The 14,963-nt window shown below is 39.6% G+C and overlaps 1 protein-coding gene across 1 annotated transcript; it reads right to left on the bottom strand.

The window, feature by feature from the left end:
• Positions 1–488: 488 nt before the first annotated feature.
• On the bottom strand, positions 489–10,831 carry LOC120571334 (chitin synthase-like). Its single transcript, XM_039820219.1, has 16 exons — positions 10,825–10,831; positions 10,513–10,647; positions 10,194–10,301; positions 9,965–10,106; positions 9,007–9,207; positions 8,703–8,818; positions 7,026–7,194; positions 6,097–6,276; positions 5,727–6,005; positions 4,612–4,795; positions 4,075–4,115; positions 3,890–3,954; positions 2,963–3,073; positions 2,644–2,858; positions 2,441–2,525; positions 489–783 (listed from the first exon to the last, which is right to left on the bottom strand). Exons 2-16 carry the CDS (start codon positions 10,585–10,587, stop codon positions 700–702), a joined length of 2,055 nt encoding a protein of 684 aa, XP_039676153.1. The 5' UTR covers positions 10,588–10,647; positions 10,825–10,831; the 3' UTR covers positions 489–699.
• Between the last annotated feature and the right edge of the window lie 4,132 nt (positions 10,832–14,963).

Raw genomic sequence — 14,963 nt, 5'->3', positions numbered from 1 at the left:
GGTCCTACAAGACTACTGTACAAAAGTCTGAAGATGTGTGTGTGTGTGTGTGTGTGTGTGTGTGTGTGTGTCTTGGTTAGGTTTAGAAAAAGATCTTGGTTTAGGTTAAAATAAGTATGTTTGTTACATAAATTATATACATGACCTTAGTTAAGTAAAAGTAAAAAAAAAATTGGTTTTATACAGTTTGATGTTCATGTCAAACTTTAAAAACACTCTTCGAGGGAATTTCTAAATATTCAAGACAATGATAAGAAACAGAGACACGACACAGATTTTAAAATGTAGCAGTAAATATAAATGTATAACCTGTAAATATAATATAGCTTTTCACAAACCATTATTGGTTATTATAAAAACGTACAGCTGAGTTAAACCATCTCTTGCTGTTCATTTTACTCAACAGCATAATTCTTTAACTTCTTTAAGAACTGGATTTTTTAACAGGCAACCGTCTATCACACTCAAGACTCACACAGCGAAACAAATTGAAGTTGCTTGTTTTATCATTTCAGTGGAATCTATGTTGTCAGTTTTTTGAGAGGTCATTAAAACGTTTCTATGAATATCATAAAGTCGAATAAAAGAATTTAAATATAATACAGTTAGCTTTTTAATTCCTTCGTAGCCTACAGTACAGTATGTGCTTGTTTCAAAGTGCTAAAAACTGGTTTCGGTTATGGTGAGGTTCCTCGTCCTTTACACCAGAGTTCCATCGCCGTGGCTGTTGAGGACCCTTGAAAACACTAAATCTTCGCCGTCATCGCTTTCGTCATCTTTGACCTGCGGGGAATTCAGATGATCAGTTCACAGCAGTGCTACCACACCTAGAATACTTTAGAAAATCTTTAAACAATGTCCTTGTCAACAATGTTTCCATGATACTGAAAGGGTGAGGTTTAATGCTGTCACATCAGTGTTTAGGTTTCTGACACATTAATTGGCCCTTTCTAAATGGCTCTGCTCCCACTCATTGTGCGCTTGCTTGCATGCGCTAATAAAACTAAAAGCTTGACAAACATTTGGAAAACAACAACTTGACTTTGTGACTCAGTAGTTATGTTCTAATGTTCTTGTTATGTGTTCAGAACATGAACAATAAGACTGAATCACAGCACGAACGCTATCTGAGAGCTGATGTGTTTCATTTGATTTATAGATTTATTATTATCAATATTAGCCGCAGCAGTAAGGGATGAACATTTATTTCAAGTAACCTCATTGCTGCTTTTCCTTCTACTATGAAGTAAAATCTGCACTATAGTGTCACATAAATTGATTTGTTGACAAAGTATTGTGCTTTGAGAAAGGTACGAGTTACACAGTATCTGTGTGGTTATAATGGTTATATGGTCGTGGCCCAAACAGGAGGGTTTTATATCTTAGATTGCGTTGTACTGTATTTTGAAAACCCTTTACTTCACCTGTGACTGAAGGCCTTGCGTATAATGTAACATGGGACAGCTCAGCCCTGTCTCAAAACTTATGTTCACATTCTCAATTAGGTTTCGATCGAAACATATTTCATCCCACATTATTTTTGACGTATCACAAATACATTTCTAATCAAAGTCTGCATACATTGTTTGCGTAAGTCAGTCAAACAAACTTGACTTTCACCCAGGAAACCGCTGTTTGTGTCCCGTACAAAACCAATTGTCAACGTTGAGTTATTTTAACTTACGTACATAAGTTAGGATACATAATGTACTTAACTGATGTCACATACAGTACATAATGTACTTAACTTATATACATTAGTTAGCATACATAATGTTCTTAACTGATGTCACATACAGTACAAAATGTACTTAAATTACGTATGTAACTTAAGTTACGGAGTAACAAAGGCACTATTTGAACCCAAACCAATATCTTTTCCTAAACCTAACCAAGCAGTTTTGTTTCATTTCACAACTTTAACCACGGGCAACTTTTTCATATGTGCGAAACGTAGTTGAGAGTGCAGTATGGGTACCTAATGAGAAGACAGAGTTGGACAGCTCAAAACTATAGCAGTAGCAGCACTAGTAATGGTGGTAGTAACTGAGGGTGGGGGAAAAAATTAATCTAGCATGGTATGGAGATATTTTCCATGGCAATACTGTATTGATACACAGATGCCAAGTATCGATCTAAATTGCACGAGAATTCAACTCTTTGCTACTAAATTAGAATAATAAATCAATTGCTTTTTCAGTCCACTAGATGGCACATTGAAGTGGAATGATAAAACATGTTGACAAAGTTTTCCTTTGCGGACATAATTTCAAAGTTGGAAAAAGGGACTCAATTGCAACATATGGCAGAATATCGCAATATGTTTAAAATCGCAATAATATCGCATCGTGACACAAATATCGTGATAATATCGCACCGTAGGGCCTCTGGTGATTCCCAACCCTAGTAGTAACAGTAGTATTATAGCAGTTGTATGTACCTGTTTGAGTGCCTGTTGCTCTTTTTGTTTTTCAGACATGGACTCGGTATCCAGGAAGGCCACATAATGGATCAGGGTGCATATTCTGAAAAGAAAACAACAAGAACATTAATAACTGATCTTTCTAAATCCATGAAAATCAAACACTCTTATATAAAATAAGTTACTCATTTGCTTTGAGCTGACAGCAGGTGATTGGTTACCTGTGGTACAGCATGGCTAAGAACTGGATGAGAACCAGGAAGATAAAGGTCAGGAGGAACATGAAGCCTATGGGCTCAATGGTGATGTACTCTCCAGTGTATTGCAGGTTGATGTTGAGCTTTGGCACTTGGATGAAGAGAGGCGAGCTCAAGAGCTGGAGAGTAAACGTTGATATGAGCCAGAAGGCGTTAAAAATGAAGTAGACAAAGGTAATCTGTAAAAAAAAAATTTTGTTGTTATTTACATTCAAACACAGCATCATCAAAGCGTTTTGCCAACATGTAGTTTAATTCTCCACTTAAACACGCACATAGTTACCTTGTTTCTAAACTCCTTGAGTTTGTTAGCCATGTTTTTCTGTTCCTTTTTGTTCACAGAAAGAGGCTCTAGGTATTTGGCTGTCAGCTCTCTGAAGAACTGCTCCTCATCCTGCAGAGGAATATAGAACCTCTTTCAATAAAGTGTTCCATGTGTTTATCATGCTACCTCAAAGTAGGGTTGGAAAAATATATTGCATTGTATCGTATACCCTTGTTGTATTTTATGGTGTTTGCCAAAGTTAAAGTATTAAAATAAGGACAATAACTGCACAAATGTTAACGTGACTTTCCAGGTTTTTGGAGAAAAAAACCTAATCATATAATATTTTCATTTGACATAATTACTTCATAGGATTATGTTGTTTGACTTTTTCGCAGTGCTGTTTTAAACATCACTAGATTAAAAACTTAAAATTTGGCCTGATATCTTTGACCCCGATAATCACAGGATCACCAACTTTAATGTCCAGTGGCGGTTCTCAACCATTTCAAATGGAGGGGCCAGGGTGGGGCCACATGCAATTTTAGGGGTACCAAATAAAAGCATTACATACCACCACACCAAACCTCCATAGGTTTGGTTCTACACGAAACATATATAACAATTAACATAAGAATACTCATTTAGTGTTTATCATTACATTTTATTTATCACTGCACATAAGTAATATCCCCTCTTTGGGGATGAAGGTGGGGTTTAAAATGTATGCGTCAAGGCTTAATATTAAGGGGGCAACGTTTGCCCCCCCCCTAGAACCACCACTGTTAGTCGTCTTACTTTTGCACAAGTGCAACAAATTTCTGGCCAATACTGCAAACGGACGGACAGAAATGATCACACATAATATTTAGCAGTGGTAATAAAGAGACAGAGGACAGTTACAATTAGACAATTACGGCAAGTGATAAAAAGAGAGATTCGCACCTCGTCGAGGGTATCCTCCCGCAGGCGTACGTCATCAGACAAACTCTGCAGTTGTGTGACCCAACCTGGACAAAAGAGCAAGACAACAAAATATTAAACAACATGAACGAGTTTGAGTCATAATTTCTTGCAACTGATTTTAAGCTTGATTTCTTCTTTCTAAATTTCCTCATATTAGTACTTACTCTGGTTAGGGCAGGTGAAAGCAGGCTCCTGTTGCCCAGAACTAATTAAGAAATGACAGTCAGAAACACACCAGTGCAAACAATGTAGGGTTGAAAACTCATTATACAGTGAAGAGGTTTCACAAGATTAGTCACTCATAATATTTTGGGCCATTACCGTACATTTGATGGTGAAGTTATTTCTAAAATACGTACTTTACACTGCAATTTGGCAGTGTGAATTTATCTAAAACATGCTGCACAAAATGTATTTCTATTGTAATTTTTAAATAAGTTAATGATTATGTTCTTTTTTTTACCTTTTTCTTTTCTCTTGTTTCCTCTTTTACTTTTGCTTTGTCTTGTGTAATGTTTATGATCATACTTGACTGAATTGTTTTGTATTGGGCCCTTGGGCTTTCTTTCTTGCCTGCACATATCCATTGATGCTCTATTAGTATGTCTTTTACCATACAATAGGTTTTAATTGTGCGATCAAATAAAGACGAAAAAAATACCATTTAACCCTCCGATCAATGTTCCACCATCAGATCTTACCTCCACTCCTCCTCAGGCATCCTCCTCACAGTCTCCACAATAGTGTTTTGGGGTTGAGCGTCAGGCTCGGTTGCCTCCATAGTCTGGATGTCTCGGCTGACGATGAGCTCTTCTGCACTGCCTCTCCAACAGAGTTTTCTACAGCATTTGCCCCGCGAGAAGAACCGTGTGAGGGTGCTTTTGGCTGCAAGAGTAAATCATTCATTTCAATTCAACTCAAACAACTGATGGAGAAACATAGTGTAACTGTATTTGTAGTAGTTTAGTCTATATCCACGACGTTCCACTTCTGAGATTGCTCCGTTGCCACCGGAAATTCCATTGGATTTCACTGTTTTTGGCCGGATGTCCGTTACCTTCCACTTTCTTTGTGTTGGAATTTTAAACTCTGAGGATTGTGGTTAACTGATCCTCAGATCTCTGCAGGGTAAATCCAGACAGCTAGCTAGACTATCTGTCCAATCTGAGTTTTCTATAGCACGATTAAAATAACTTTTGAAAGTACACGTTCTACCAAAACAATTTCCTTCCCGAGGCTATTTTGCAGAGGCAGCGGGGCTCTGCCCGAAGCTTAGCACCGACTATGACGATTGTGATTGGTTTAAAGAAATGTGAATAAACCAGAGCATGTTTCTCTCCCATCCCAGAATGCTGTGTGGACTAGCCAGACCCCCTCCGCAGCGCTGTGGAGGAATGTAATGGTTATTGTTTTGCCCTTTAATCAATCCCCTAAAACGTAACTTGTGTTACTTTTTTTTTGTCATACATTTTTTTAAATGTTTTTTTTGTATTTACATAAAATTATATAAGGTGAGATTACAAGTTAATTGATCGCCAATAAAGTACATTCACAAATGTACATGCATTGATCAATATAAAACTAGCAACTACGTGAGAAAACAGAATCAAACAAAACAAATAACAAAATTAATTTGAACATACAAATACAAATATATGATAGTTTACCCAGAAATAAATAAAAAGTTGCTATATTATCCACTAATCGGTCCAGTGCTCAACATAAAAAAATTTTTTATTAACTGGCTGTAATATTTGGGGGTTTTATCGCTCTCAAAATGCATGCATGCACAATAATCTAATCTAGTTTCAACTACCTTTCTGGGCTGTGGTTTGTGGAGCTCTGGCTGCCTGTGTTGCAGCTCCAGCAGCAGGCGCCGTCTCCCTGGTGCCCCAGGACACGTTGTTCATGTTGACCATGGAGTAAATCGACAGCAGCAGGTAGGAGCTGGGGATGCAGAGGATGTAAAGCAAGCCGAACCACACAAGGCCAATCTCCTGAGGATGCATGAGTGCAGTAACAAGGTAAAAGCTGGCAAGGGTGATGAGGAACAAGCTAGAGGGAGTCAGGATGGTTTGGTCCTTCACTATGTTGCCTGATGAAGGAGAAACAGATGGAAAATGAGACTTATAAGCCAAAAACCTTTTGGTTTTCAACAGGCTTTATTGGTTTTTGGGCTTGCGTACATATTATGATAATGGCGGCTATCATCATGAGGAAGGCGTACAGGGTGCTCATGATTTCTGCGATAAGAATCTGAGTGTCTGGCTTGATCTTGAAGCTGATGCCAAGGAAGATAGCAGGAGGTATCAAAGCCATGATCAGAGCACCGTTGGGTTGAATGTCAAGCAGCACAGTCAAACTACCTGAATGATTGACAGGAAGCAAACAAAAAAAATGGTTTTACAACCACATAGTAGTAATAACAATAATAATAATAATAATAATAATAATAATAATAATAATAGTATGCATCCTCATTCATTTGCATTATAACCCTTGTGTTGTCTTCCCGTCGACCATGCATGACATATTTTTCAACGTTTCGGCTTCCTTCCCGGTAATTTGTTTCGTTTTTTTATCTATTATATTTTTTGATGTTTTTGTCACATTTTTTAACGTTCTTTTATAAATTTTTCTTAAAATGCTATTATATTGAACAAAACACCCAAATTCAATGAAAGTAGTGACCTGATCGTTATTTTTCCTTGTGAAGAGTGTTGTATGGAACCATCCATGTTATTGACAATTTGGTTGAAAGAAACCCAAATTTCTGACATAGAAACATTTTGAAAAAGGGTCAAATTTGACCTGAGGACAACAGGAGAGTTCATCATATTTGTAACTGCAATTATCCATTCCAAGAAGGTTATGTGTTCAGCTCATTTTTTCTGTTTGTCTGTCTGCCTGTCTGTCAGCCAACAGGATTACAGAAAAGCTACTGGCCTTTTTTGTTTTTTGCATCAAGTTACGAATTGCATGATTGAGAATTAAGCTCTTATGCTTACATTTGACACATGACACATAATAAAACAGTCCAATCTTATTTCCATTGTGGTCCTGCTAAACTTGTAAATTTGGCAGAAAAACAACATAAACCAAGAAAAAGCCTTACCAGCAATCATAAGGATGACGGAGGAAGGTGTCAGTATGGACGAGGCCAAGTTGAAAAGCTGGTAGACCATGTAGGATCTAGACATGGACAGGTTTCTCTTGGAAATCAGGGTGGCAGAGCCCAGCAAGTCTACAATGTTGGCCATGGTTGACGGCCCCCATCGCCGACGCTGAAAATAGCAAGTAAACATTAGCATAAATTATACAGTAAAATGTTGACAAAATGACATAGTTATTAGAATATTTCTGTATTTCTGCAGCTTGCTGTAGTTTCAGTTAAACCAGCATGTTTCTGGTTAAGTAAAAGTAGACTCAAGCCAGTAAACCATCACATTATGGAGACCCAATATTTTCGCAAAATAAATTTCTTATTATTTTGCATACCAACAAAACCATTAAAGGTTCAACTATTGTAACAGTGAGGTGCTCGGTCCTTTTTTGATAAAGCAGGTTGAGGTGCTATGTAAATACTGTAAAAGTATCAAAGTGCTCAATCCACAGAGAAATGGACACAACCCGTATTCAGAAACTGCATTTAAACGAGCTGTCAGGAAGTCCGTACGGTTGTGATATCACCACTATTCCATAAATGAGTATGAAGTGGAGCTACAGTGCCATCATTCCCTGGTTGCAATGACTGCAGAGACGCTGATAGCGCAGATGCTAAAGACCCGGAAACACTGGCCAAACAGAGCCGACTGGGCTTTTTTCAAGATGGGGGCTTAAAGAAACAGGCGCTAAAACGGAGTGTTTCAGACAGAGCGTGAATACAGATAAATTGCGGACAGTATAAGAAAAATAATGTGTTTTTTTAACAAATAAAGCATGTAAGCATGTTCTAGTAGAAACCTAAAGTACAAATATGAACCTGAAAATGAACGTAGTATGGGACCTTTAATATTGTTTCTCTTCATCTAAAATATATTTGTAATAACTATGGATAGGATATCTCGATATTACTGTAATTTTCACTTAAATAGCAAACACATGACAGAATCCGCTTAATGCCACGGAGCTGTAAAATGAATGATACACACTTGTCATGGTGGAAGATGTGGAAAGCAGTGTTTTGTTAGTGCAGACAAAGCTACAGTCATTTCAGTAACTTAATACACCTGGTATTTATGACGGTTAACGATTGAGCTAAATACTTCTCATGAAGCAGAACTGGTTAGGCATTTGGATCTGGTCCAAAGATTGTTGCATGAATGATTTCACACTTTTTTTATTTGTCTTTTCACATGTAGGTCCAACCAGTTCTTAATCCCAACATGTCAGATATGACCGCTTGGTCAGGTCCCTCTAGAGCCATTTTTGTAACGTGCATGGCTGCTTCTAAGAAAAAAGTTAGGCGAGGTAGTATAAAGAGCGACAAAGTCCGCAAAGCTAGGAGGTTCGGGGTGGATGGATGGGTCAAATAAACACAGGACTTTCACCCAGCTGTTTGTGTCCTGTGTGAAACCAAAGTCAATGTTGATGATTTTTAAATTACGTACATGACTTAGGTTACATAACAAACGTATTTATTTTAACCCAAACCACAATTTTTTCCTAAACCAAACTAAAGACGTGGGTGATTACACAACGTTAACCACATGTTAAAGTGGATCAGACTACCCTTCATGTTGGAAAATGACAATCTCAATAACATACAATTCTGAGTGGCTTTTCTAATAACCTGGTTGTAAAACTCTTTAAACTCCTCTGGGGCATTGGTGTAGGCGTCGGAGGCCGCATTGTACTCCACTCTCCATCCCTGCTTCAGCAGCAGAGTACACAGCCAGCGATCCTCGCCTGCAGGGACCATTAGAGATTGTCAGTGTCAAATCTACCTTAACCACGACACCATTAATGAGTTTGCCTTGTAAATCCACATTACTACAGTTTATGTCAGGTAAACTAGCTCTGTGTTTTGTCAGACTTTTATATTTATTTAGTTCTAGAAATAGACGGGCCAACTGCTTTTCTGATTTTTCACGTACCTTGGTCGTATTGGATGTAGTCTTGAGCCTTCGAGGACTTGATGGTGTATTTTTTCATCACATTGTCGTCCATCAGCGCCGCTGCTCTGAACAGACTGAAGCAGCCGGGGCTGCAAAGCACGCAGCCAAACACATGCTCAGCGGTCTTCTGAAGCCAGTGGCCCACAGCGTATTCAAACTTCTGGTACCAAACCATGGGACCTGCCAGCAAAATACACAACTGTTACTACAACTGTTACTATCTGCTCCTGTAGTAGTTGTCTGTGACAGCTCTTTGATTAGTAAAGTGTTGATTGTCTTGAGAGGCAACTTTCTACAAAATGTGTTTTAAGTAAATTAGGTTTATTGGTGTTTTAAACCCCCAACATCTCCTTCCAATGGTTAGGGTTAGGGTTAGGTGATATGAAGTCAATGGTCGCAGCGCTGCCTGGAAGGAGACATTGGGGGGCTTAAAACACCATTGAGCGTAAATTAGTTTGAAGTGATCAAGAAGATGGAAGCCAGTAAATGAACTTTTTGTAATCATTATTCTTACACTTATTTACTTACATATGTGCTCTATTTTAAACAACATCCATTACAGAGTACACTTGTCGACTTTTCATAGGAATGATTCAGTGGGGTCTGTCATGGTAATGAATTAATTAACTTTGGACATTGGTTACTTTAACTTTTACACTGTAAAATAAACAATTCATTGTCCTATTTATTTGACAACATAAACCCTTCCTACATGCAGTTGGATGATTAGATGCTAGGTTGCTGCCTCTGAATTTCAATCAGAAAAAAAAGTATACCAGATTTTCTGAAAACTTCCACTAAACTATTCACAAAATTCAATTTTTGTATATATTTTATCTTGTAAGATGTTTGTTGATTGGTCTAGTATACTTCTGACCCAGCTTTAATCAACAACCAAACTCATTTTGTCCCTGTCCTTTTATTGCATTTGACCAACCTGATCCGGTGGGGTGAATCCTGCCACACGCCGCTCCGACACGCGGGTACATTTTCAGACGATCGATGAGCAGCATCACAGCAGCCGGTTGGAATTCTGTGTCCCCATCTAAAGCCAGGATGTAGGTGTTGTGCTTCTCTTTCTGGAGGAGCAGACACAATTTTGTATTATATTGTAACGCATGCATTTGGTCATACCATGTGTGTGCATGTGTTTTCTCTCATCTCACCTCAAACTCTTTATACAGCTCACTCTCACCCTTGCCCCCTCCTTTCCTCCACCTTTTGAAACACTTGGTTGAAACTTTCCAGCCCAACAGATAGTACAAGTACATGACCTGTAAAATATCAAAAGTTATTCAGCAAACACACTCTGACACAGTCACATAAACATTGTAGCAACCCTATTTCCTTAAAGTTACATTTCACGCTACTACATCTCACTGGCAGTAAAGGAAAGGCAATGATCGTAGGTGACGTGACATTTTTAAGCTATGAAAAGTTTCAAACTGGATACTTATCAAACTCTGTTACATCATTCTTTATCACCTGAGACCATCTCTTCTTGTGGCGGATGAGTTCTTTGTCCTTGAAGTGAACCGTGATACTGTTTCCATGTGGCATGGTGACCACCAGACGTCCTCCGTACGGTGTGGTAACGATCTTCTGATCAGGGATCTGCTGCTGCTTTTTAAAGAGGCCTTTATTGATGTTTATGAAGATACTGATGACAGAGGATGAAAGATACTTCATATTCATTTAAAGTGACAATTTGTGAGATCCCTTGGCATTCTGATTATGAACTGTGATGTATCATTCCTTTATTTTACTATGAATAAAGATTGAGTTCACAGTTCTTACCCGTAAACTTCTCTGATAATTTCCACGAGCATCTCTGCATATTCGTTGACGTGGCGCCCCTGACTACCGGGAACATCTCTGAAGGCGTCGTCGAAGTAGATATGGGCTTCAAAGTTCACATCACTTGTTTCCCCTTCCTTCTTCGGCCTGTACTTGTCCAGTCTGGGGAGTTACAAGAATCACAAAAAGCTACTGTGGTGATGATGTTGATGTTAAATTAAGGCTAAAAGAATCAAAAGGGATGTACATGTATACCACGATAAAATTGGAGGTTGTCACCAGTGTTGGGAGTAACGGCGTTTAAGTATAACATCGTTACTAACGGCGTTATTTTTTCAGTAACGGAGAAATCTAATTAATTACTTTTCCCATCGTTGCAACGCCATTATCGTTACTGAGAATGTAAAGTGCCGCGTTACTTGGTTGAATGAAGCGTGAGGTGTCAGGCTTTGGCTACACACCAGCTGCCTGGAGAGAACGGGGGATGATGACACCATTGCAAATGCGATGATGATTGGCTGGGTGGGCGGATGCCCTGCTCACGCTGTCTCACTGCACGCTCTGACTACCACTAAACACAAGAGAGTTACAATAGCGACGAGCCAGGGAGATTCAAAGGTAGCGTTCTTGAACTGGAAGTAGCAGCACTACTTCTCCCTCATTGAATTTAAAGGCAAGAATGTTGATGTAACATGCACGTTATGCCCAGGAAAAAAGACTTTATCCATGTCTGCCTCAAGCAACTCAATCTTACGAAGCCCCTCACATCAACACATGCTAACACAACACTTGTTGCTGCTGCTAACCCAACCCCAAGCCCAAATGCAGCTAGCGTGAGCTCCAGCGAAGGAGACGCTTTTTATTCTTCAATCAGTTAATATAAACATCTTTGACGTTAAAGATGTTATAGAACGTAAAAGCGTTATAGAACATAAAAAATAACGTCACAGTTACTTTGCTGAGTAACTAATTACTTTTACAATGTGGTAACTGAGTTACTAACTCAATTACGTTTTAGGAGAAGTAATTTGTAACTGTAACTAATTACTTTTTTAAAGTAAGATGACCAACACTGGTTGTCACACTGCTAAAAAGTTTGCTAAAAAGTTGTTTACCATGAATTTTCAGAATGTTAAATCTCAGGAATAAAGAGTACTCAAGTGATGAAACAATATGTTTATGGGGCAATCAAACTTTTGTACCTACTGTATGTCAAGCTTTAAGCTCCCAAGGTAGCAAACACTGTTAAGTGTCCTTGTGCATAAAACCAAATTAATACTTCCTTTATATTGCTGCTCTACAGGTGACCACAGCGAAAACCATTGGGATAACAATGAGGCCAAAGACAGCCAGTGGCATTTTAGATTCTTCTTCTTCTAATGCTATGTATCCGCTGGTTTCAGACTAAAAATCTTGCCTACCTACATGCAAGTAAGAAGGTGGAAAAAAAGGGAACAAAATACAAACAGGTAAATTACTGCCATGTCTAGATGGTAACCTTAGGTTTGCAAAAACTCACGAAAACTCACGAAAACTCACGAAAACTCGCGAAAACTCGTAACCCTAACCCTAAGCCTGCCCTAAGACCTATCCTAACTATTACCATTCAAGGTCAATGCCTAACTTCATCCATCTCACGAGACTTTTGCAAATGTTGGGTTGCCATCTACACATGACCTGCCTATTGATTGTTTCTGTTTCCCATGTAGGCAACCATCTGTGAAATATTACCGAAATATTGAAATAAGTATCTTCATCATTTCATCGTAGGTTTCATGCCACATGGTCGCACATAGGAACACCTTCACCGGGTCGAGTGGTGTGAATCTGGAAAAGACAAGATTCAAATTTTTGACAAATGAGTTTTACATTGAAAAACAGTCCCACATACACACACGCTGTCATGTAGTTTCATTTTGCCGCACCGTTTTGTCTAAAGGCAAAGGCTATACTTATGTGAAATTAGTGGTTGTCAAGTGTTATGTAACATGTCAGCATGCCTCAGAGCTACACAGGTGTATAATTAAAATCTTAGAGTTAAAATTAGAGAGATACAATCATGCTTCATGGTATTTTGCTACACATTTGAAAGAAGTTTTATTCCAGTATTTTGTACCCCATTTATTGTCTTAAAGGTCCAATGACATGGTGCTCTTTGGATGCTTTTATATAGACCTTAGTGGTCCCCTAATACTGTATCTGAAGTCTCTTTCCCGAAATTCAGCCTTGGTGCAGAATTACAGCCACTAGAGCCAGTCCCACAATGAGCTTTCCTTAGGATGTGCCATTTCTTTGTCTGTAGCTATTGAGGAGGAGAGAGGGAGGGGCAAGGTGGAGAGTGGAGGTGTGGTCTTGACCAACTGCCACTTTGCTCATTTGAAAGCCATGATGTCTCTCTCTTTCTCATGGGTGGGCCAAATTCTCTGGGCGGGCAAAGCAGAGAAACGGCTCATCTGAGCTTTCATTTTAGGATACCGAGGGCTCGGTTTACACCTATTGCCATTTCTAGCCACTGGGGGACCATAGGCAGGCTGGGGGAACTCATATTAATGTTAAGAAACCTCATAAAGTGACATTTTCATGCCATGGGACCTTTAAACAAGCCAGAAACATAAACCTAAACTAATCGTACACGTACAAACTCAAAACTTGCATTTACAAACCTCACTTTGTAGGGTATTTCTGATCTTCCTCACACACACACACACACACACACACACACACACACACACACACACACACAGGGGCGTCGGACTGGGGGAAAAAAGGGGACTGAGTACCCAGGTCCCTCATGTGATGAGGGCCCAAAAATATGCTAGAATGAATAGCTGTGGATAGAAAATGCCCCCCCCCCCACACACACACACCCACACCCACACACACACAAACTTACTTCTTCCGCTTTGCAGTTGTCTGGATGTCAAATCGAGTGTTTAGAAGCAGTGATTGCTCTAAAAATCCTCCTTCATATAGCCTTCTCATGAACAAGTCCTGCGTCCTCTGGATGCGATACAGACTGAGGTACCAGAGGTGGAGAGTGGCCAACACAAGACCAAGCCACCAGGACACTGCCGAGCCTGAGGAAAAATCATTGAAAGGATTAAAGGAAAAGAAATGCTCTAATTGAACTGAAATCATTAATCTGTGACAGTCTAATTTTAGTTTTTTTTATTTCGTTTTTCTTTGAACTTGCCACACCAGCTTCTGTTCCCCTTAGTTTTTTCATAAATTTCCAATAAAGCCACAAGAGAATCATACATGCAATTTAAGTGAATGAAAACTTTACAACTTTTAAACTTTTACATCTGATAATGAACGTTTGGTGTCTCACTGTAGCTCCAGTTTATTACCTGTCAGTAGTCCAATGTCAGCTAGCTTGGACATGTCCAGGAAGCACAGAGTGTGTGTGACATCCAAAACCAGCTGTGGGAACACACTGCCATTTAGGCTTGGGTTTCTTCCATCCACAACTTGATTGCAGTAGCTTGTGAAGTTGATTGCAGTCCCATTCAGACTTGTTCTGTACTCTTGATAGTAAACGATAACGGGGACGACGAACAGAACCATCACGGCCAGGGAGGCCAGGTACAAAGGCAGGATGAAGCATCGCCGCAGGGCGTGCATCTTGCAGGCTACCAAAGAAAACCAGTGGCAGAGTGCAGATGAGATCAGCTGGACCCCAATGATGATGGCTATAATTTTTGTCTCACGGCTCGGGATGGAGGTCACGATGTTCCAGTCCATTTTGGCCAGAGGGACGTAGGCTCCGAGCACACAGGCGGTTACAGCGATCCTGAGCAGGCTGGTGAGGATGTTTAGCATGTTCTGGCACCTTCTTGTGTCTCTACACAGCTCTCTCAGGAGGACGGAGCTGCTGTTCACACTGATAAGTCTCAAGTAGCCCTCCCACCAGTTGAAAGACACCAAGAAGGACGCACCAACAGCCAGACCCACCCAAATGATCATCTTGATATCAGTACGATGCTTCGTGATGTATAGATAGAGGAAGAGGGCGTAACCCAGCAAAATAAGGACTAAGGCGATGATGGACGGCAGCAGGAAGCGATTTCTTTCTTTGGCGCAGCACTGAGTGATCACCTGTAGGAGCGCGGAGAGGATGGCTACACCATTCAGAATCG

Source organism: Perca fluviatilis, chromosome 13 (genome assembly GCF_010015445.1).
Source record: "Perca fluviatilis chromosome 13, GENO_Pfluv_1.0, whole genome shotgun sequence".
NCBI lineage: Eukaryota > Metazoa > Chordata > Actinopteri > Perciformes > Percidae > Perca > Perca fluviatilis.
This window is presented reverse-complemented; position numbering and strand designations above follow the sequence as displayed.